The sequence below is a fragment of the Gopherus flavomarginatus genome, chromosome 1 (assembly GCF_025201925.1).
Source record: "Gopherus flavomarginatus isolate rGopFla2 chromosome 1, rGopFla2.mat.asm, whole genome shotgun sequence".
Lineage (NCBI taxonomy): Eukaryota > Metazoa > Chordata > Testudines > Testudinidae > Gopherus > Gopherus flavomarginatus.
Genome location: NC_066617.1, coordinates 131,107,066 through 131,128,670, shown reverse-complemented (window position 1 = coordinate 131,128,670; position 21,605 = coordinate 131,107,066). Strand labels below are relative to the sequence as shown.

General features: G+C 40.4%; 1 protein-coding gene across 1 annotated transcript in view; it reads left to right on the top strand.

Annotated features, from left to right (window-relative positions):
* Positions 1-21,605, top strand: part of EFCAB6 (EF-hand calcium binding domain 6) — a 156,771-nt gene that overhangs the window by 77,291 nt on the left and 57,875 nt on the right. The window contains exons 14-19 of the mRNA XM_050936394.1: positions 3,051-3,122; positions 3,269-3,429; positions 6,874-7,041; positions 9,272-9,443; positions 11,923-12,037; positions 20,266-20,399. Of these exons, the coding sequence (XP_050792351.1) occupies positions 3,051-3,122; positions 3,269-3,429; positions 6,874-7,041; positions 9,272-9,443; positions 11,923-12,037; positions 20,266-20,399 (822 nt within the window). The remainder of the gene's footprint in view (positions 1-3,050; positions 3,123-3,268; positions 3,430-6,873; positions 7,042-9,271; positions 9,444-11,922; positions 12,038-20,265; positions 20,400-21,605) is intronic.

The window sequence follows — 21,605 nt, the reverse complement described above, 5'->3', positions numbered from 1 at the left end:
GGGAATGACCAGAAATCATTCCTATTTTTACCCAGGCGCCCCGAAGCCAGCCAGGGGTATTCAGCAGTTATCAAGCATGTACCGTCTGCCACCAGGGAGAGGAGAGGAGCGGATACTGCTCTTCACTGCTGCAGCATCGCATCTACCAGCAGCATTCAGTAGACATAGGGTGACATTGAAAGAAGTCAAGAAACGATTTCTTCCCCTTTTCTTTCACGTGGCGGGTGGGAGTAAATTGACAATCTATTCCCTGAACCACGCCGGACAATGTGTTTGAACCTACAGGCATTGGGAGCTCAGCCAAGAATGCAAATACTTTTCGGAGACTGCTGGGGACTGTGGGATAGCTGGAGTCCTCAGTACCCCCTCCTTCCCTCCATGAGCATCCATTTGAGTCTCTGGCTTCCCATTACACTTGTCATGCAGCACTGTGTAGCCTGTAGATTTTTTTTCAAACGCTTTGGCATTTCGTCTTCTGTAACGGAGCTTTGATAGAACAGATTTGTTTCCCCTTACAGTGATCAGATCCAGTATCTCCCATACGGTCCATGCTGGAGCTCTTTTTGGATTTGGGACTGCATTGCCACCTGTGCTGATCAGAGCTCCACGCTTGGCAAACAGGAAATGAAAATCAAAATTTTGCGGGGCTTTTCCTGTTTACCTGGCCACTGCATCCGAGTTCAGATTGCTGTCCAGAGCGGTCACAGTGGTGCACTGTGAGATACCGCCCGGAGGCCAATACCGTCGATTTGTGGCCACACTAACCCTAATCCGCTATGGTAATACCGATTTTAGTGCTACTCCTCTCATCGGGGAGGAGTACAGAAACCGATTTAAAGAGCCCTTTATATCGATATAAAGGGCCTCGTAGTGTGGACGGGTACAGCGTTAAATCAGTTTAACGCTGCTAAAATCGGTTTAAACTCGTAGTGTAGACCAAGCCTAAGTTAGTGAATGCATATGCTTTTCAGCAGTGTAAAACTCCTACATAATTCACACTCTTGGAGTCTTTTGCCTCTGAAGTATGGGTTGAGAACCAATTTGACAGTTACCTCAAGTTTCTGGAAACTCCTCCTGGAATGTAATCGCAAGTTCATGTATATGTGTGTAGCAGGTGTGGGATGGAAGTATCTCTTTCCAGCTTTCAATTATCAAAACTGTTTTGCAGATATGTTGCAGAGGAGCTCTTTCTATCTATTTATACTAGATAATAATACATAGATTCTGAGATTTACAATACCCATTGATTGTGTGTTTTTATGTGTATGACTTTGAAATGTTTGGAGTTTTGTAGTAATCTTTTAATATCTTCCTTTAGAACCACTACCATACATATAGTGAGGTTATATCCTGTATCTTTTGACCAGAATATCTAGTCAGTATGTCAGTTTCTTGTTTTGCTTACTGAATTATACTCAGAAGTAGTCTAATCTATAGTTTTCATAACTGCTTTATTATATTAGAGCTGTTCATAATAGTTTTATTAGATCAATTTTAGGTTCACATTAGTGTGTCATCTGAATAAATCTTTATTTAGTTTTTGTCTTAAGCTGGTGTAGTTAGTGTCATTGAAAAGAATCAAAGAACCTGGCAGTGTCAAGAGATGCACTAGATGCACAGAAAGAGGTTCCTACTGAATAGTCTTGAATGGTGTATATTGCTTTGAGAAAAGCTTTGATGTAGATCTGAATTAGACGGCATCCTGTTCTGTTGGCTCCAACAATAGATACATCTGATTCATCCGTTCATGTCCCTTCTACCTATTATTGAATTGAATAATGGTTGTGCTGAGAGTCTTGGACACATTTTTATAATTATAAAACTGACATGTCGGAGGGAAAAAGTATAAATGCTGTCAAAGTGCAAATACTAATGGGTTATGCAAATAAATTTGGATGCTCAAATTAACTTATTTGGATTCATTTTAGAGTTGAAATTCTACTGCCTACTCAGTGTTCTAAATAAAGTAAATTTTAGCATAAAGAAGGGCAGGCTAGAGAAACACAGAGCAACAGGGATCATGGCCACCCTGGGATAAGATACCAGCTGACAACCAGAGATTACCATGCTAGCTAGGATTTCACACTTGAAGTCTGATTCTGCTCTGAAGAGTGGGCCAGATTCTGACCTCTGTTGTGCCATCTATTGGTGCAAAGCAGCTGCAAAGCCAGCCTAGCCAAATACAAAGGCTCCACTCACTCATTCCCTGGGTGATGTAAAGCTGGCATAGCTGGCTCTGTAACACTCTGTCCTGCCCACTCTGTGACACAGGGGAATTCTTTGGGGCATACCCAGGGGGAGGGGAGTTTTTCTAGAATGCTGTGGTGCTCTATCATTCTCTGGCTGAGGGAATGGCCCCGTGGGACTGTTGCAGCCAGATGAAAGTCAAAGCAGCTCTGAGGCAGATGCTAGTAGTGCTGGGAATCAAGCTGGGCCTCAACTAGCCAAACCAGCTTCTCATTGGCCCCAGGACTGGGATATCTGAAAATGACATAAAGGCACTTTTGTCTCTCCTTGGATTTTGCACTGAACAGAGTTCAGCTGGATCTGGGTATTGACCCCTGTTACTCTGGAAAAAATAAGGTTCCATGTGTCTGTTGCATCTCAGTAGTTCTTGTATTAAATGTACTCAGTTTACAAGTAAAAAGATGCTTTTATTCTAACTGCCAGTGCCACAAACTGAACCTGATCTATGGTCTGGGAACCAGATTCTGCACTCACATTCACCTGTGCCATCCCACTGTCTTCAAATTTTTCCCTCAGAGACAGCTATCCAACTTGCAGCTCATCTGTCAGTCTTAGTGACTTTAGCTTTGGAGAGTAACCAGCAATAATATGTTGTTTTGTTATTAAAGTCAGTAGCTGTGACTTTTGATTCACAAAAGGAGCAGATCAGTGTAGTAAAGTGCCATTTTTGCGTAGTCACTTTTCAGATTAGAGACACACTTTCAAACAGAACCTTGAGAATATATGCATTGGCTTTCATTGTACACTATGGAGGAAACAGTGCGCTAAAAATTTTAATACAAATAACTTTTTTTTTTAATTAGATGGGTCATAAATGGCTTAATGGAACAAAGGAAGTTAAGAAGCCACCTTCTCTTGTTCTGGCTTGGGATACTGTAAGTAATAATGAGGTTTATCTTCAGTAAATATTGATTTTCTGTAATTAAGGGGTTTATTTAATTTTACTATATGATTACTGACATATGGCAATATAACTTCACAGCCTTTTTTTATTTCAATGACTTATATATTTGCATTTTAGGTGGAAGACATTCTTTCGGATAAAATCACGGAAAATTGGAAAGACTTCCACAAGGCTTTGCAGACCTGTGACCCTAAATGTACAGGCATTATTAGCAGAAATCAGCTAAGAAAAATTGTACAGATATATTGTCCCTCTTTGTCCGATGAACAATTTATAAAGTAAGCTGCTGGCATCTGACTATTAAGTTATGTAACTTTATTAACTTTCTCTCCATATTTTTCTAAAAAAGTGGTGTTTTGAATCTTGGGATACTTCAATTTGCCTTAAGCTTTAGAGAAAATAAAATGCCACCAGGCCAATCAGTAACCCCTATTCTTCAAGTGATCAGCTTGCAAATTTCCTCTTTATTTCCATGGAAGTTCTATTAATGAAACACTGGCAAAATTGGGGTCGTATGGTTCAAAGGATAATTTAAAAAGGTAAAACAAGCCCATTCCTCAAAGTGAAAATTGGGTGTGATGGAAAATGTATCTTTAAAAAAAGTATTAACTGTTTCCAAATGGAAATGAATATAACTACCCACATTATCTTATTGTGATATTCTACAATAGTATCTTGTAATGAAGAATTCGAGAGCCTTAATTTTAGGAGAACCCTTGTAAACTGGGACATGACATAATCGACTCTCATTTTGATCATTGGCCAATTGATAACTACATCTCAATCTGAAAAACAATGAACATCCCAAATCACATATGTGTATGGAATCAAAATCTATATCTTGTAAAAGAGGAGTGGATTGTATTAGTTATTTTATTGCCGTGGTATGTCAGTCAGGCTCTAATTGGCTCTAATTTGCTCTCCTACAAGCTGTAACATTCTTTACGTCAGCCCTGTGATTCTCCAGAAGATGTGGGATTCTTTCCTACCTTTCAAAACATCATAGGAAAATCAAAGGACTCCATGCCAGCCTGAACCTTGTGACCCAGTGTCCTGATGATCAGTATAAGTGAGGAGCAAACACAACAGCATCAATAGGAAATGGCTTTCAGAAAATAATCTTGATCTTGAAATATGAACAAGTACAAGTGTGATCACTGAGATAAAATTACACTGCATCCGTTTTCCTTTTCTGTGAATTTTGTAGAGAAAACTTTGAGTGCCATGCATGGGGTTAATAAGAGTCAGGCACCTAATTCCCTGAACACTGTATTAAAAATATACCCTTTTTGTCATCAGTCAGTTTCATGGCTCAGTGTTGTATAATATATACACATTGACCACTGATCATGAGCAATTACTTATCCTTTTATTATTGAATAACTGGCTGTCATCATTCACACACTTCTCCAGATAACTTTTTTTAGCATTATTTTCAACCATTATTTGTGACGAGAGAGCTGTGCTCAGGCTGGAGTCCAGAATTACAACCAATTTAAATTCTAAAATGATTTCTACTTGAAGTTTCAACATCTTGTATCAGAAAACGATGTTGGGGAGGGAAAGCCTGGAAAAGAAAACCAGAAAAAAAATGGTCAGTAGAGGTCTAATCCACCACCATTGCAGTCAATGGATATTTTGCCAGTATCTTCAGTGGATACAGGACTACGCCCTGAATAATTCATTCTGAAAGGTGCTGAGCACTATGACTATGATCCAACAATGCACATAAAAAGCGTTTTAATATGGTTTCAGTCCCATTCAAGGGGACTACTTACATACTCAGAGACTGGTGCTGCTAACGTCACCTAAGTTGAGCACATGCTTATGTGCTTGTTGGATTGGGGCTAGAATCTCAGAGCTTTGCAAGATCAGACTTTCTAGATTAGATGGGTTGATTTTGCAATGACCTGATAGGACCTTATGCAACCCAATACAATGTGTACCTGACAACAGTGGAGGGCATTCATGAGGCCTTTGTAGAATCTGCATAAATTCCATTTTCTAAGGGTATCCAGTTGCACTAGCTATGGATAGTTTCAATATATTTGTGCAGCATACACAGGCATGGAGCATGAACTCTCACTCAGCCCATCCTTTGGTCCTGGTTCTAGAGAGCATCTCTATTCAGGACAGCACTTAAGCACATGCTTGAGGGCTATCCTGAATCAAGGCCTTTGCTAAGATGTGTATGTCCAGGAGCACCTCATCACACCAAAGAAGAAACTCAATTCTGAGGTTAAAATGAACGCAAGTTTTATATTCAACAAGGTATTATTGCTATTGATGACTTATTTGATTGGGTTTTTTTTGTTTTAAGGGCTACATAAGAAATGGGGATTGATTAAATTTGAAATCCATGGATGAAAACTTGCTTGGCAAATAATTTGCTATTCACCTTGTATTCTACCAGACTTGGGCCTTATTCTTTTTAAAAAGGTGCTTTTACTCACATCTGGCCACCAGTACACACATTTTTCAAATGGGGATTTATATGTTACATGTTATTTAAGACCATCTTGGGAAAATATTGTGGGGAAAGATTATGCAGAGAAACAGTGGATGGCACTGTTCGTTCACAGCTCTAAAGCGGTTAGGGATGCAGTATTTTGAAATAATAAGTAAAATATAATTGACTCCTTTAAACATGCACAAATTGGACATATGACTGTCAAATCTGTGCCGGAGTTGTCATAACCAGACTGGGGATTTAACTCAGACGCTTTGAGGATGTTGCATTACACAAGGTTTTTGAGCAAGGGTGATGAAGAGAATAAATTACATTCTGAATTCCAGTGTTTCGGCCACATCAGTCTTATTGATTTGAAATGATACTTCTGCTGTTGGGGGCTTCAGCTATAATTGGGCTTTTGGCACTGATGTGACTCATCCTGAGGCACTTGAGGACAATACTGCTTCTACTGAGGCAGAATGGTTGGCAAGCCTGTCCCAGATGGCTTCCTGTGAGATGACATTCAGAGTGAGGAAGAGAAGGGACAATTTTTAAGGACATTTGGAAGCCTTTTGTAGATTACATTTCCAAGGCAAATGTTGTTCCTTAGTGTTTGTGTCTGAGTTCATCCATTTTTAGGATGAACTTATTTGAATGGAGCTGGTTGGATGGTGTTACAGCATGGTGACTCCCTTTTCTCTCCATGATCCTTTCCCTCCCCTAACTCCTGTTATTGGTTTAGGGTAGCAGATTAGATTTATTAAAATAAAAAAAAGTTTTGATGTGGATTTATCACAAGGAGGGTGCTTGCTTGAGGGGGTGTTATATCTTAAGTTACAAGTCATTTTGTATCACAGGTTTGTTGGTTTGCTTGTTTGTTTTTAAATAAAAGTCTAAATGGGGAAAAATAGCTATTTTGTAGACTAAACAGAATGCTGTGAATTCACAGTTTAATGCACTTTCATTCCTTACCATTCTTTCATCTAAGAATCCTCTAAAGCTTTACAGACATGAATTGTCCCATAAAGCTAAATTGAGCTCTGTGAGCTGGGTATTAGTTTCCCCATTTCACAGATGAATAAAACTGAAGCACAGAGAGATCACCCTGTGAGTCAATGGCAGAGTGACCCCAGTCTCCTCTAACCACTGGACACACACTCCCTCTATCTGGGAAGGAAGTTCATTATTTTGATAACCTTTGCCTTAAAATATGCATATTGTGCCTTACTCTCAACTGTCTACATTAATTTCAGTTCTTTATTTTATCTAGGCTATGCCATAAATTTCAGGATATTTCTCCTGATGGGATTCTTTACAGGATGCTTTTGGAGAGCTTAGGAGTTGCTGTTTTACCTGGTGATTTAACTGGTATCAGCACACAGATCTCAAAGGGAAGTCAACAGAGAGAAGAAAAAAGACAGACAGATCTTTCAGAGAGGTACTGTGCTTTATTGATACAGATGATTCCCTATTAAAATTTTAAAATATTGATACCATTATAAAAGAAACTTCCAAAAAGACTGAGCATTTGCTCTATATGTCAAATGCTAAGTGTTGTCTTATGCAGAGCTCTGGGTCTCTGCATGATCCCTAAGTAATCTGACTTCCAAAGTATTGCATCGGAAGAGCAAATGTATGGTTTGTTCATCAAAATCTTTTGGACTCAAGTAAGAACTGTTGAGCTTACTTCACATATTACAAAAGGGGTACATCCCACCAAGTCATCAGTGACTTTGCTGATAAGCAAGGTTCTCAGGGTTTGTTTGTTTTTTCTAGACAGCATGTAAATTATAGACTATGAATCGCCATTGAATCATTGAGACTTCATCTTTTGGGATTGAGCATTCTCAGAGCTCCACAAATCAAGACTGATTTGATTCTGATGGCTGTAGGCTTCTCAGTCTATAGCATCATTGCATGCCTTTTTGCACTCAAGCTACAAGGACATTTTAGTCATCTATTCAACTTCTCTTCAGTTACTTGAAGCTTTGATCTATGTGGAAATAAATACCTGTATAATAGCCAGTAAAATCTTCCATAATGGGGTGGGGTATGTTTCTTCACAAAAAAATGTGAGTTCAGCCTAAAAACTGTGAATCTTCTGAGATCTTGCACAGCTCTCCAGGATCCTTGGTCCTCCATACTGGCTCTGAGCCCTTGATGGCTCTGCAACTACTCCCTGACAACACAACTCGCGTGGGCTCCCTGAATGTTGCTAATCCCTAGGCTACATCCCTTAAAGGGGGTTCACCAGCAAGGAAGGAGTATGGGAAAGTTAATTCAGATTATGGCCATTCCGTTGGGTGTCAGTGGGTACAATGCCCTGTCTAGTAAGTACAGTTAGCCATTCCTAGAGTTTAGGGGAAAACAAGACATGCTGGAAGCAGTGTGGCTCTGTGGAAAAGGCACACACCTAGAGTTTAGGAAAGCTGGATTCTAGTCCTGATGGTGGATGAAAAGCAAAGATTATAGAGTACAGCATCAGAAAGCCTTGCTTATCAGCAAAGTCACTCCTCTTTACTTTCATCATTATATGTTTCAGAATTTCAAACATGTTAGATTTAATTTTCTGTGTGAACTACTAGTGATACTTTATTTAAAAGCAGTTAATGAAAGTGTTTCATTAAAATATTTTAGTGCTAGAAGTTAAAATTTTAAGGTTATTATCAAGTTAAGGGAGTACTATAAAATATACTTAATAAATCTATAAAAAATTAGACTGCTGAATATTCTACATTTTGCTCATACAGAAATATATGCTTTCGGACTTAACAAAAATAATTGTGTCAACTTACTTTTTCATGGACAATAGTAAATCCATAACAAATGTGAAATGGATGCAACCGGGACATATTACGCAGACTTTTATTGTACATCTTCTCTGTCTTCAAAAGTTATTGCATATTTAATCAGGAGTTATTCTAATGGTTTGCCGACGAATATTGTAGTATTTCAAAGGGAGGGTTATATATTCTATGTCTGGGGATTTTTCTTTTAAGGACTGAGAAAGGATATGCTAATCCGCTCATTGCACATAAAGGAAAAAAAGTGGAGGTTGCTTATTTGGGTTACTAGGAGTGGGAAGCTGTGAATCATGATGTTATATGACTATGTCCTATGGGCAGATATACAGAATATCACTGATGCCATTTCCAAAGGCCACCAATTGTTACCCCTTTCCAGCAGGTGGTAAGACGACATTAGCCTGATTCATCTCCCTTTAAAGTCAATCTGAAAGACTCCCATTGACTTTTTTTGGCATTGAATTGGGTCCTATGATGGTGGTTAAAAATGTTAATGGGTAAAAGTGGCTCCCCCAAGGCTGGGAAATCAGAAGATCCAAAATGAACTGGTAATCAGCTCCCATATTTAGATTTGAGTGGTCTTCACTTCAAAAATAAATAGCCTGTGGCAATATCATGCAATCAATTTTTACAAACATCAGTTTAAACACGGGTTTCTGCTTAACAACTGATTGCACAATAGGGCCCTTGGAATCTGCATGGGCCTTAATTTGTATTCACTATAACTTTGTTTAGGCACAAAAATAATATTTCTGGTGTTATTATCCTGTTTATTGTTAAAATAATCCAGTTTATTATTGAATCAAATGTTTTAAAGTAGAAAACACAAGTGACTTGTTTTCATGCGCAGTCTTTCAATTTTAGAATGAAACAGATTGAAGATCAAGCCAATAAGCATACCAAGAATAGAACTGTCGATGAAGTAATTGAAAGGCTCAAGGACAGTGTGATACAACAGGAAACAACTATTAAAGACAGCTTTCTTGCCTACAACAAGCAACCAAATGGAAAAATTAGTAAAGATCATTTCCGGAAGGTAGGGGAAATGCTAGGTGTTTTTCTTTATCTTTTTGTTTTTCCTGGAAGATGGTTTGTCGTTTTATAGTGGTGCCTATTCACGCATCTACAGCCAGGTCTCCAGGGCTGTTTCAGTCATTAATGAGCTGGAGCATGCTCACATGAGCTCCTTGTTAATAGCATAAAGAAGAATCAGCTTTCATTTCAAAAGAAAAAAAAGTCAATTTCTAGTTCCTTCTCTTGCAGAGATTGCCTGGAAAACCCAAACTGATTTCTAATGTCAAAAAGAACATGCTGCTAGACTCCATCTCCGCAGCAGGTAGCTGGGGAATTTATAGAACCAGACTCCAACCTACCACACACTTTCTCTGTAAAATGAGTTAGTTACATTTGAGGTGCATCCCAAAACATTTTTTTAGTTAGCCATCACCAAAATCCTTATGCCCCATGCATTGTGGTGTGATCACATCACAGCTAAGAGAAATTGAATACCTTTGGGTGGAGGAAGGCAGCAAAACATTGTTTGCAAGCAAACCAAAAATTCCAGTGCTGGTCCTGCTTGTTAAAATTTTAATCCTCTCTGAAGTGAAGACCAAGCTGGCTGCTGGTCATTCAGGCCACTGCTATGCGTCAATAGCAAAAGGCATTGTGTAAGTACATTAAGCACATAAAACAATTCTCTGGTTATAGAAGCTGAAGTCCCTTCTCATCTTCAAGTCAGGTTTGAAGTACTTTGTTCTAGCATGCCACTGCTCTGAGACCTGCACATTCAGTGCCTGTGTTGGGGAAATTGTCCTCCAGCTAACTAAGGACCTTTTAGGCCATATAAAGGCCTTAGAAGGAGGGGAATCTCCTGTAGTGTGCACTTAAAAACTGACTTTAGTTAATCAGATTTTACTGTGCCCACCACAGTGACTAACAGGCTTCTGTGGTTATTAGATTTGTTGGCAGTTTTTGATAGCGTGGATCAGCAGACCTGGGTACAGCACTTGGGTGCTAGAAGATCAGTACAACTGGGGCTATCCTGAACTGATTTAGTTTTTTACCTGTGAGTGCTCCCAATTGGTTTTGCGTGGTGAACTTTCAGTACTACTAGGATTGTACGTGATGTTCTTCAGGGCCTGTTGTAGCTCTGATTACTTGTCACTCCCTGTATGTTGCCTCTTGAAGAGATTTAGGACTGATATGAATTTGCTGTGGTGCAGATTTTCACTCTCTCTAGACTTCAAGAGAAAAAGTATTGCCAAAGTTTGGTGTTGGGTGGCTAGAAACTGGCTGAGATTAAATACCAGCAAAATGGAAATTATCCTGGTTGGGTCAGACAGGAGAAATTATGGGAGAGGCATTTCCTTGGGCCTCCTCCAATTAGAAGGAGAGGTACTTCCAACTGCTAGTGTGGGCAGAGTCTGCACATTGTCTTTATCCAGATGTAGATTTGGAAGAGCAGTGGGAGGTAGCTGTGGTGAAAACAGTATTTACCATGTCAGTGAGACCTTTAAAAAATGGCAGCACAGCTCCCTTAGGACTTCTTAAGAGACTAGGTTTACCTTGGTTTGCCAGTAAAAATTTCATCTCTCATCAGTGTGCAGAATGCTGTGCACTTCTTCATCTGGCTGCTCTCCTCCTCCCTGCGGTGGATGTATTTCTGTGATTCTATGTGTGCATTGCAGAAGTGCTCTGAAATGAGAGGTGCTAAGTAATTGTAAAATGTTATTTCTTTGTCTTATTGTTGTTAATAATAATAATAATTATTATTATTAATATTAATAATTAATGCATATGTTAAGAATAAAATTGCAGCCTTGCCTCCCACATGCTGATCTGTGCTATATACCTTTGGGACATTGGCTTTGGATTACTGCAGTGTGTTCTACAATGTGGTACTAAAAGGCTTATTTTGTTGCCTGGAGCTAATGCAGCAGCATGATTAACATTACTGGCAGGCAGAGGGAACTCCACCTACCTGCTTCTTTTTTCTTTGCATTAGCTGTCTGTGTGAAAGTTGCATTTAAGGTTTTGGTATAACACTAAAAGCCTTTAATTGACTGTTTACTAACCTCACTGTTCGTCTGACACTCTACAGATTATGTATGCCTCTGTTAAGGGTTGCTAGTACACAAAGAATAAAGAACAAAAATAATCACATATCTGCAGCCATTTGTGATACCATCAGATCTCATAAGCTAGGCAGTTTCAGGCTTCATGAATATTTGGATGGTATGTGGTCTGGGAACTCTCACCTGCTGAAGGATGTGGTTCCTCTTATTAAATTTATATCTAATCACTTTAATTTCAAGTCTATATAAACCATGGTTACCATAAATATGAAGAGAAGAAGTAAATGTTCAGACCTATTCAGGTTTAGCTATGTAATCAAAACCCCATACGGTCCTTTGAAAGTGTACACCAAGGAGCCCGGACATTTATTTGAAAGGATGGGCATGTAAGGAACAAACATTTTCTAATTTCCCTTTTGTTTTATTTTTTCACTTTGACAGGTGTTGGAAGATCATGGGATGCCAATGGACGATAGCCAGTTTAATCTACTGACTGAGAAATTAAGATTCCCAAATGGAGGGCTGAGTTATCTTGATTTTGTAGCAATATTTGAAGGTAGATGAACATTAATGACAATCTTACATAAAACAAATCTTTCATGGACTTTTCTCTCTCAATATTATATAGGGCCATTAGGTGGGTAATTGAGAAGATATGGCTGCGTTGTTGTCAGGATGCTATGTATCCCTGTCACACCTGATCCAGCCAAGCTGTTGATCATCTAACCCAGTATCTCAGTGAGCTGGGAACATGAATGAGGGTGAGCTGGTTAAAGCTCAGTACAGATAGGACTGAGATGATAGTTGTAGGGTATGGAAAGCAACCAGATGAGGCTGATCTCTCCCCCTTTGATTGAGGATGGCTCCCAGTATCCATTAGTTAAGCTCAGAATCTTAAGAGTTGTAGTATTGGCACCCCAGTTGCAGTTGGGTGATTTTACAGCAGCATGGTCCAAGAAGGCTTTTTTACCACTTGAGCCTGGCCAAAAGATTGCAACTGCTTCTTTCAGATATGGAACTTGGTACTGTGATCCATTCCTTTGTCACTTCAGGACTGGATTACTGCAGTCTGCTCTACGTGGAACTACATTTCAGGTCAATCTGAAAATGTAAACCGGTGCAAAATATAGTGGCTTGTATATTAAGTGGTGCTTCTCAGTAACAGCACATGTCCCTGGTGCTCCATGATCTGCACTGTTATCTTTTGGTTTGTGGATTGAATTGAAGGTATTGCTTTTAATTTATAGAGCCATAAATGGCTGGGGACCTTGCTACTTAAGAGACTTCCTCTCCTCTCCTGCCATAATGCCACTGTTGTGATCAGCAGAGGTGCTTCAGCTGGATCCCCCTTCATTTAAGAGAAAAGGGGCTGGAAGTAGAGCGTGCTCCATGAAAAACACTCCACTCTGAAACAGGCTTCCCCCTGATCTGAGATAGCCGAAATCTCTTGACCTTCAGTGCATGCTGAAAGGTACAACTATATGCAGAAGCTGCTGCAGAGGGGACTGTTCAGGGAAATCAGAATTGTAGTAGAAAGCAGAATGTGGAGTCTGCTGGAGTTTAATTTCTTGTGTTTTATTGAAGGGGTGCCCAGAATCTTGGAGAGGCAACCGTTTTTATTTGTCGTGTGCATCTCAATAAACCAGTAAAGTGTAGGCGAGGATTGTATTGGTCATTGGTTTCGGTATTACCTGGTGGGGGTTATAATGTGCCTCAGCTATAATAGATGTTCTCAGCTCAGGCACAAACTTTAACGAAATTTCATCTAAATTGACACAGGCCGTGAAGCTGGGTGATGCTATATTTGGACTGATTTTGTATAACCTTTGTTCTGTCCAAATTTAAAGTATATTTTTAATGTAAAAAGTATGTTTATCAGTAATATTATTAATAATCATTCATTATTAGGGCCCTACCAAATTCATGGTCCATTTTGGTCAATTTCACAGTAATAGGATTTTAAAAATCTTAAATTTCATGATTTCAGCTGTTTAAATCTGAAATTTCACAGTGTTGTAACTCTAGGGGTCCTAACCCAAAACGGGCTTGTGGGGGAGTCGCAGGATTGTTGTAGGGGGGTTGCAGTATAGCCACCTTTCTGTGCTCCTGTCTTCAGAGCTGGGTCCTCTGCCAGCAGCCGCCGCTCTCTGGCCACCCAACTCTGAAGGCAGTACAGAAATAAGGGTGGCAATACTGTGACCCCCCTACAATAAATTTGCGACCCTCCCGCTGCCCTCTTTTGGGTCGGGATCCTCGGTTTGAGAAACATTGGTCTCCCCTCTGAAATCTGTATAATATAGGGTAAAATACAAAAGACCAGATTTCACAGGGGAAACCAGATTCCATGGTCCATAACGAGTTTTTCATGGACGTGAATTTGGTAGGGACCTATTCATTATTATTGTAGTGCCTATAGGCACCAACTTTCCCCGGTGCTAGTGGGTGCTCGCGCCCCCCCAGTCTCGCCCCGACTTCACCCTTTCCCTGCCCCTGCCCTGCCCCCATTCCAATCTCTTCCCCAAAGTCCCCACCCCAACTCCGCCCCCTCTCTGACGTTATTGGACCCCTTCCCCCAAATCCCCACCCTGGCCCCACCTCTTCCCGAGTGCGCCATGTTCCTCCTCTTCCCCCTCCCTCCCAACGCTTGCTGCATGAATCAGCTGTTTTCGTGGTGCAAGCGCTGGGAGCTGGGGGAAAAATCGCCCACGGGAGGAGGTGGAGGCAGAGCAGAGGCGGAGGTGAGCTGGGGCAGAGAGCTGCCAGTGGGTGCTAAGCACCCACCAGTTTTTCCCCGTGGGCGTTCCAGTCCTGGAGCACCCACGGAGTCGGCACCTATGGTAGTGTCTGGAATCCCCAGGGAGGAAGCAAGGTTCCACTGTGTTTGTACACATCACGTATGTGGCACAAACATAACATGAGGAGATGGTTCTTGCTCCAAAGAGCTTGCAGTCTAAGTAGTAATATGATGTGTCCTGCTAGGATCACTAGCTTCACATTCTTTAACCTGATTTTTGTTGCCATTCTTGGCAATTGGCTTTCCTCAGGGAGATAGGGAAGGTGAATATCTACATACTGTAGAGATAGACTCTGTCACCCTGACTCATGGTGAGTAGTACCAATCTCACTCCATCTGCAGTCAGATTGATTTCAGGGCAATGTGAGCAAGGGTAGCAGACTCTGGTCCTTAAGAGACAAGAAACAATCATAGTTCATTTTCCCAGGCAACAGTTAGATCCAGGAGCAATAGGTGAAACATGAGTGTCATAGATAATTACTCATTCCTACTTTCTTTTATATATTTTTCTCTTACTTTTCTGCTTTAGTTCCAGATTTTCTGGGTGAAATCCTGACCCCACTGAAGTCAATGGGAGTTTTGCCATTGACTGCTGTGGGGCCTGTTTCACCTGTATTATGACTATTTTGATCATTTTTCTCAAAGTTGTCCAGTTCTGATTTCTGCACTGCTAGCAGTTGCCATTATTTCACCTGGCTTTAGATATAGGAGAAGGGGAAGAATTGACTTGTAGCTGGCTGATGCAGTATTAAGGCATTCCTTGTATCAGCCCTAACATTCATAATTTTGACCTTGTCCAACCATCTGTCCATCAGAACATCATATACTGTCTCAAAGTGCCTAGTAAAATATGCCTGAAAACAGGGTAACATCGGTACAATCAAAGTAAAACTGGGCATATTCGCTAGAGCAGTGTTGCAGTGATTTAATCAGGAGTGTTGTGACATTTGGTCTTTTTCTTAAAGCTCCAGTTTCTGGGAGCTGTGAGAATCTCTACTTTCATTTTAAAGAAAAGTTACCAGTCATCATAGTTGCAGAGGAAAATTACCCAGATTTTACATAGAGGTTTAAAAAACAGAAGGCAGAGAAAAAATGAATGTATTATTTTATTAAAATATGATTTTAAGTCAATCTCGTGATTTTGGGGGGGAAATGATTCTTGGGTTTTCAGCACTTGCAGTTAGAAATAGTATTGATATCTGGCATTATCCTACTTTCTTTGTGTAAGTAAAACTCCCATTGACTTTAGTGAGATGATAACTTCAGTAGGAATGTTGCCTGAATGAATAGTAGTGCAGGGTCCGGTCCCAAAAGACTAGATGTGTATAAAGCAGGGGATAAAAGTGAGAATCATAGAAATGTAGGGCTGGAAGGTGTCTGTTACAGCTATCCCCCTATTCCATTTTGTTTCTTACAGCTGTCCCCATACTCCATTTTGTTTTTGTTCTCCTCCTGTGGCCGCCCTGCCCTGGCTGTTAAGTTGTTTACCAGGGCCACTGCCCTTCTCAAAGGGAGGGCCCCTTGAGTTGTTTAACAAGAGCCATTGCCCTTCTCAAAAGGATGGCCACTTGAGCTGCGTGCTAAATGGGACCACTGCCCTGTTCAAAGGGTTAGTCCTGTTATCACCTCGTTGAACCTGGGCTCAGTGTAGGGCAGGCAATGTCCAGAGCTGCAAGACCTATTGTGTTTTTAAGATCCTGGGCATGAGTCATAGGCCTCATGTGCTTTTGAGTCACCTATTGCACAGGACTCTGCCCAGACATGTTTCTGTGCACACCTGCAGTCTTTTCCCTGTGCCTCCTCCCCTGTGACAGAGGGAGCCTATCAGGATTACTGGCGGGAAACTGCCTGAGTTTGCCTTTAAAAACAGACATTTTTAAAACAAACATCAGAAAGGTTCCTGCATTGCTGCCTGGTCTGATCAGCAAGGGGTTCTGGGGGGTCCTTTCTCCGCTCTCGTTTTATTTTTTGAGCGTACCCCCGTTTTTTGAAGCCCCCCCCCACGAAGAACGAATTGCTACCTGAGAGATCTCCTGATTATTGAGACTGTACCGAGCCTTCTGATGTTCTTGCTGCTTCTGCCTTTGCTGCTGCCTTGGGGACTGGTAAGAATCCCTCTGTGAAACTTTCCCTACTTTAAGTTTATTATTTTAGCTGCTGGCTCTGTTTCCCCACCACACAGACTCAAGCTAAACCTTGGTCTGTGTCTTTAAAAACCTCTCTTAAACTCCGCGGCGCTTTGCTGCTAAAAATAAGTTTGTGCCGCTGCTAAGCTCTGCTCCTGTGGGCTTTGCCTCGGGGCTCCCTGCTTTCAGCTGTATCCCTTGGCTTCAGCCACCATCCCTTGGCTTCCTTGGGAGCTGTATCCTGGGCACATACCACTCTGCCCTCTGTGACTTCCCCATAGCATAAGGTGCACCATAGGTTTTGGTTTTTTTAGTTTAATAAGTCATAGTTTGTTAAGATTGTAGAGCTTGTAAGTTCACCTGCCTTGTTATAGTTTACTGTTTTGTTGCTCCGTATAGTTGCTTGTTACAGTTTTGCTTAGAATTATGATATTTGTTGTTTTGTCTAGTCGTTGGTTAAGATAGATAAGGTTTTTGCTGCTTAAATTTGTCTTCCCGCTGTCCCGATCTCTCCTTGAACTTTACCGTGTCTGTTTTTCTCCCGCTCCAATCTCCCCCTCTGTGTACTTCTCTGTGTCTATAGACAAGGTTTTTGCTGCTTGAATTCGTGTCTGGTTTTTCCCCCGCTCCAATCTCCCCCTCTGTGTGCTTCTCCGTGTCTCCCTGTTATAATCCTTTGCTGTTTTTTCCCCCGCATCTGCAGTCTCTCCGAACTACCCAACTCCTTGCTGCTCCCTCCACTGCATCTGCATCACCCTCCGAACTTCCCAAACCCCTTGCTGCTTCTCCCCCTGTATAACTTCCCAAACCCTTTGCTGCTTTTCCCCCCGCATCTGCACTCTCTCCGAACTTCCCGACTCCTTGCTGCTTCCCCCCCCGCGTCTGCATCACCCTCCGAACTTCCCAAACCCCTAGCTGCTTCTCCCCCTATGAAACTTCCCAAACCCTTTGCCACTTTTTTTCCTTTGTTTTTGGTGTCCGCTTGTTGCTTAAACCTCTCTCTAGCCCTTCTTTGCACTTCTCCGCTGCCCCTCCCCTACCGAAGATCACCATCATGCTGCTCCATTGTCCTTACCCTGCAAGGCTTCAGAGTCTCTCTGCTGCTTCCAGCCGCACTCTCCTCTCATCAGTTGCCACTAATCATTTACTCCCCTCCCCCCTCCTGTTCCTTGACAGATTATCTGCTATCCTAGCCTCACAAATTGTCATTACTTTTCTTTTATACCGTTACATTGCATAAGTTCACTTATATTCACATTTTACTTGTAATTATAACACCCCATTGGTTGCTTCCACTTTTCTGATATACTTTGTATTTGCATTGATACCATTGTGTTACATTGTGTATAAGGCCACCAACCACTTAATACATTCTATCTAAGATTGTTGACCATTTTATATAGAAGCTACCATTTTATTTTGCATTTCTTTTTGATATGCTTATTGACTGTACTGTACCCCATTGTGCTGAACCCCACTTACTGTGCCCAACTGTTACAACTCCCTACACTGTTCAGTAAGAAGAAACCGCCCCCATCATTGTCTATTGTAAACACCCTATAACTCCATACCATTGTATTTCATTGTTAAATTCCCACCACTTCCTTTTTCCTTTAATAAAGAAATTAATTGGCACCCCACCTGTGTGGTAATTGCTCCCCAAGATCCCATATACCTGTTGGCAGGGACAGAAGGGACTTTGAGAGGTCCAAGTCCAAGAAACAGAAAGGCCCACAGTGGACAGCTTTTGATGGTTTCTTTGTTTGTGGGAGGGAAGGATAGTGTTTTTGATGTTTCCAAGTTATTTTTGTCCTCATGTCTGTGTCTCAATGGATTAAAATACATATAGATTTTAAAAAGAAAAGAAGTATTCTGTTGGGAGGTTCTGTTTATTTAACTGATTGATAAGAAAAATTCTGATGGAAAAAATGTCAGGAGGTACATTTTTCTTTGTAAGTTTATCTCATTTTAAAGTTCAAGTGAAACAAAAATACTTTGAAATAATAAAACATATGAGGAATTTGTTGAACATATGGATGATGATGAACCTACAGGTCTGTCTCAGTATTTAATCTACTGGGTGAACTACTATCATTGGGTCTTCTGGTTTCATGACTCTGAAAGGCCAAAACCTATAGGTTGTGATCCTGCAACACCCCACTTGTTTGCAATCCTTTTGACTTTAATAGCATTATGCATATGAGTAAAGGTTAAAGGATCAGTCCCTTACTTAGGCATATTATATTATATATATATATATATATATATCAACATGAACAAAAAAAATTACAAAATTAAATAATGTAAATATACATTCAGTTACACATAGTGTATCTATGATGACAGTGTGTATCTATATCTAGAGAGAGAGAATACATGACAGCATGCTATGGGAAGGTTTAATTAACAAGAGCTTGTTCTGCAAAACAAATGTCAATAAAACCTTTCCACCTCACTGCACTGCCATCTATTCTGTATATGCCACTAAAGTTGCAGGAAAACTATTTTAAAATGCTAAACATGTTAGAGTTAAAACATGTTATTTAGACTATTTTTCATTTCCCTCTCTCGTAAACCAGATATCTTAGTTACCATGAGTCCAGCTGCACAGGGAACAGAAGGAGCTGTAATGACCTGTAACGGTGATTCAAAATAGCTTTTCTATTGCCTAAAAATATCATGGCCCTTCCAGGATTTAGAAGCAAAAGTAGTGTCCCCCACTAGGAAGCTGGCAATCTCCTCTTTATGATCTTTCAGGGCTGTGAGATTATAGACGTAGAAAAGCTGGCACTTGTGCAGGATTGAGTCTCATCTGCCCTGGCCCTCAGATGGGGTAATTTAAAGGGCGAAATTCCACAGCTGGGCTGAGAAGGAAGAAGTATTTTGCTGACAGATTTATTTAGTTACTCGTGGCTGTTTGAAGCTACTGAAGGTTTGGGTATGTTAGAATGACTTCAGAGGAGATGGGTTAGTGCGCAGTGAGTGCGCGGTGGTGGTGCAGTCGAAGATGGGTCACAAATTCATTTCTGTGGCACTGTCTACAGCAATGCAGAACCTGTGTTCCTTCTCACGCAGGGTATGTCTAGACTGGACCTGGAAGGTGTAATTTCCAGCTCAGGTAAACATACTCATGCTAGTTCCAATCGAGCTAGCATGCTGCTAAAAACAAAAGTGTAGCCATCGCAGCAGGAGCAACTAGACAGGCTAGCCACCTTGAATACAATCCCTTCTGAAACCCCCTAAGTATGTACTCGAGGCAGCTAGCCCTTCCCAACCCCTGCCCTGCCACAGCTATACTTCTATTTTTAGCATACTAGCTCAATCCCAGCTAGCATGACTCTGTCTACCCGAGCTGGAACCTACACCTTCCAGTGCCAGTCTAGACATACCTTCAGACAGGCAAGATGAAGACTAGTCGCAGCTCTCCTGGACTCCATCCTCTCCTCCAGTTTGATACCATCCTCATTCAGAGCAACATTCAGGAACCAAAGAAGGCTAAATTTAAAAGCAAAAAACAATAACAAAAAGTTCCACCTCAACTATGTCTTCTGCTCTAGAGCTGACCCACAGGGGGCTGGAGGTTTTTTTGGCATTTTGTTTTTGCTTTCACTGGGAGAAACCACTGTACCATTGAGCAAAGTGGGAGCTGAGGCAATTTCTGTAAACCAGATAGACATTTACTAACACTGTATACAACTATGGAAGTATGTAATGTGTGAAGCCTAAAGAATGTGATGGGTTTTTTTAAAACAATGTATTGTATATGATAAATAAGTAAGACAACTCCACTGGTCCAGGTTGTTTAATACTAAAGATAAAGATATTCAAGTCACAGATTGCTTTACTCTGCTTTAACTATTTCAGATCCCAGACTGAATGGACCAGGAACTACATTATATTGCAGTCCAAACCACCGAGTAAATAGCACTAAATTTCACTACATGACTGCTGAAGAATGTCTAAGTCAATTTAATGATAAACTGATGGGAGGATATGGGGTAAATAAATGCAACTGTTGATTACTTTTAACAGTATAGCTAGTTATGTTAAAATAGTTGTTAAAAGGTATTTTTAAGTGGAGTTGTCAGAAAAGTGAACTCTATAAAGATGATATTGGGGTTCAATGTTTATTCTCTTTTAGTGACTCCCAGAGCAAATGTACCATACTCAGTTTACAATTCAAAAGCTGATTTTCTAATTGCTATCCCTGCAAACTCTTTCTGGGATATGAAACCCAAAATATTTTTTCTAATCCTTTTATTGTCACTAGTAGTAAAGACTGTGCAGCCAGAATCGGAACAGACACGTTGATGGTCTGCAAAGAACAAAGTCCAGATGAATCTTCCATATCTATATTGATTTAGCACTGCTACAAATAAAAAAGTTTTTTGTTGGGAAAATAAAAGCAGTTTTTATATACCCTCTTTTTCAGCTATAGCCACAGTTTAAGAAAATATTTATTTACATTTCAACAAAAGTAAACAGCTCTTCTTAGACATTTGAGTATCCCCATTAGTGTGATTACTAACAGAAGAAAAGATCAGACCCATGATGCCTAAAGATTTCAGTGAGCAATGCAGTGCCTTTATGCAAGAAAGCAGATTTTTCCAGAGATGACACCAGTAAAAATCTAGAGGTCCTGGAAGAAAGCACTGGTTTCACAAGGAATTGAAAACAAACAGCTTATTATTAAAATAACATTAAAATACAAAGGTGAATTGTTGAAAAGTGCCACTGTTGGATAGGAGCCCACCATATCCCATCACTATTGGCTGGTGTACTGACCAATGGCAACACAGCATTGTATCCTCTTGTTAGGACTTGTTGCAATGAAGAGCTGGCTGCTGCCATGATAGGAGTATAGGACTATTCTCATGGCCAGGCACTGAATATAAACAGAGTATTGTGACAACAGCACAGAACTACCAGGCCAAATCAGATTTTCTGCTGATGTGTATCTAGGCAAAAAACAATGGAGCTGTGCTCATTTACACCATCCTAGCATCTGTCCCACCATCATGGTATGATTGTGGTAAGAATTACTTCCTTTTCTATGTTTACTTTTTAATTGTTAAATAATTATCATTAAAATTTATCAGTTGAAATCCTAACATACACATGTATAGAATAAGAGAAATGCTAATTTTTTTTAGAATTTACAAAACAAAAGAATATTTAATCATTATCCTTTTGCTGAATTCAGT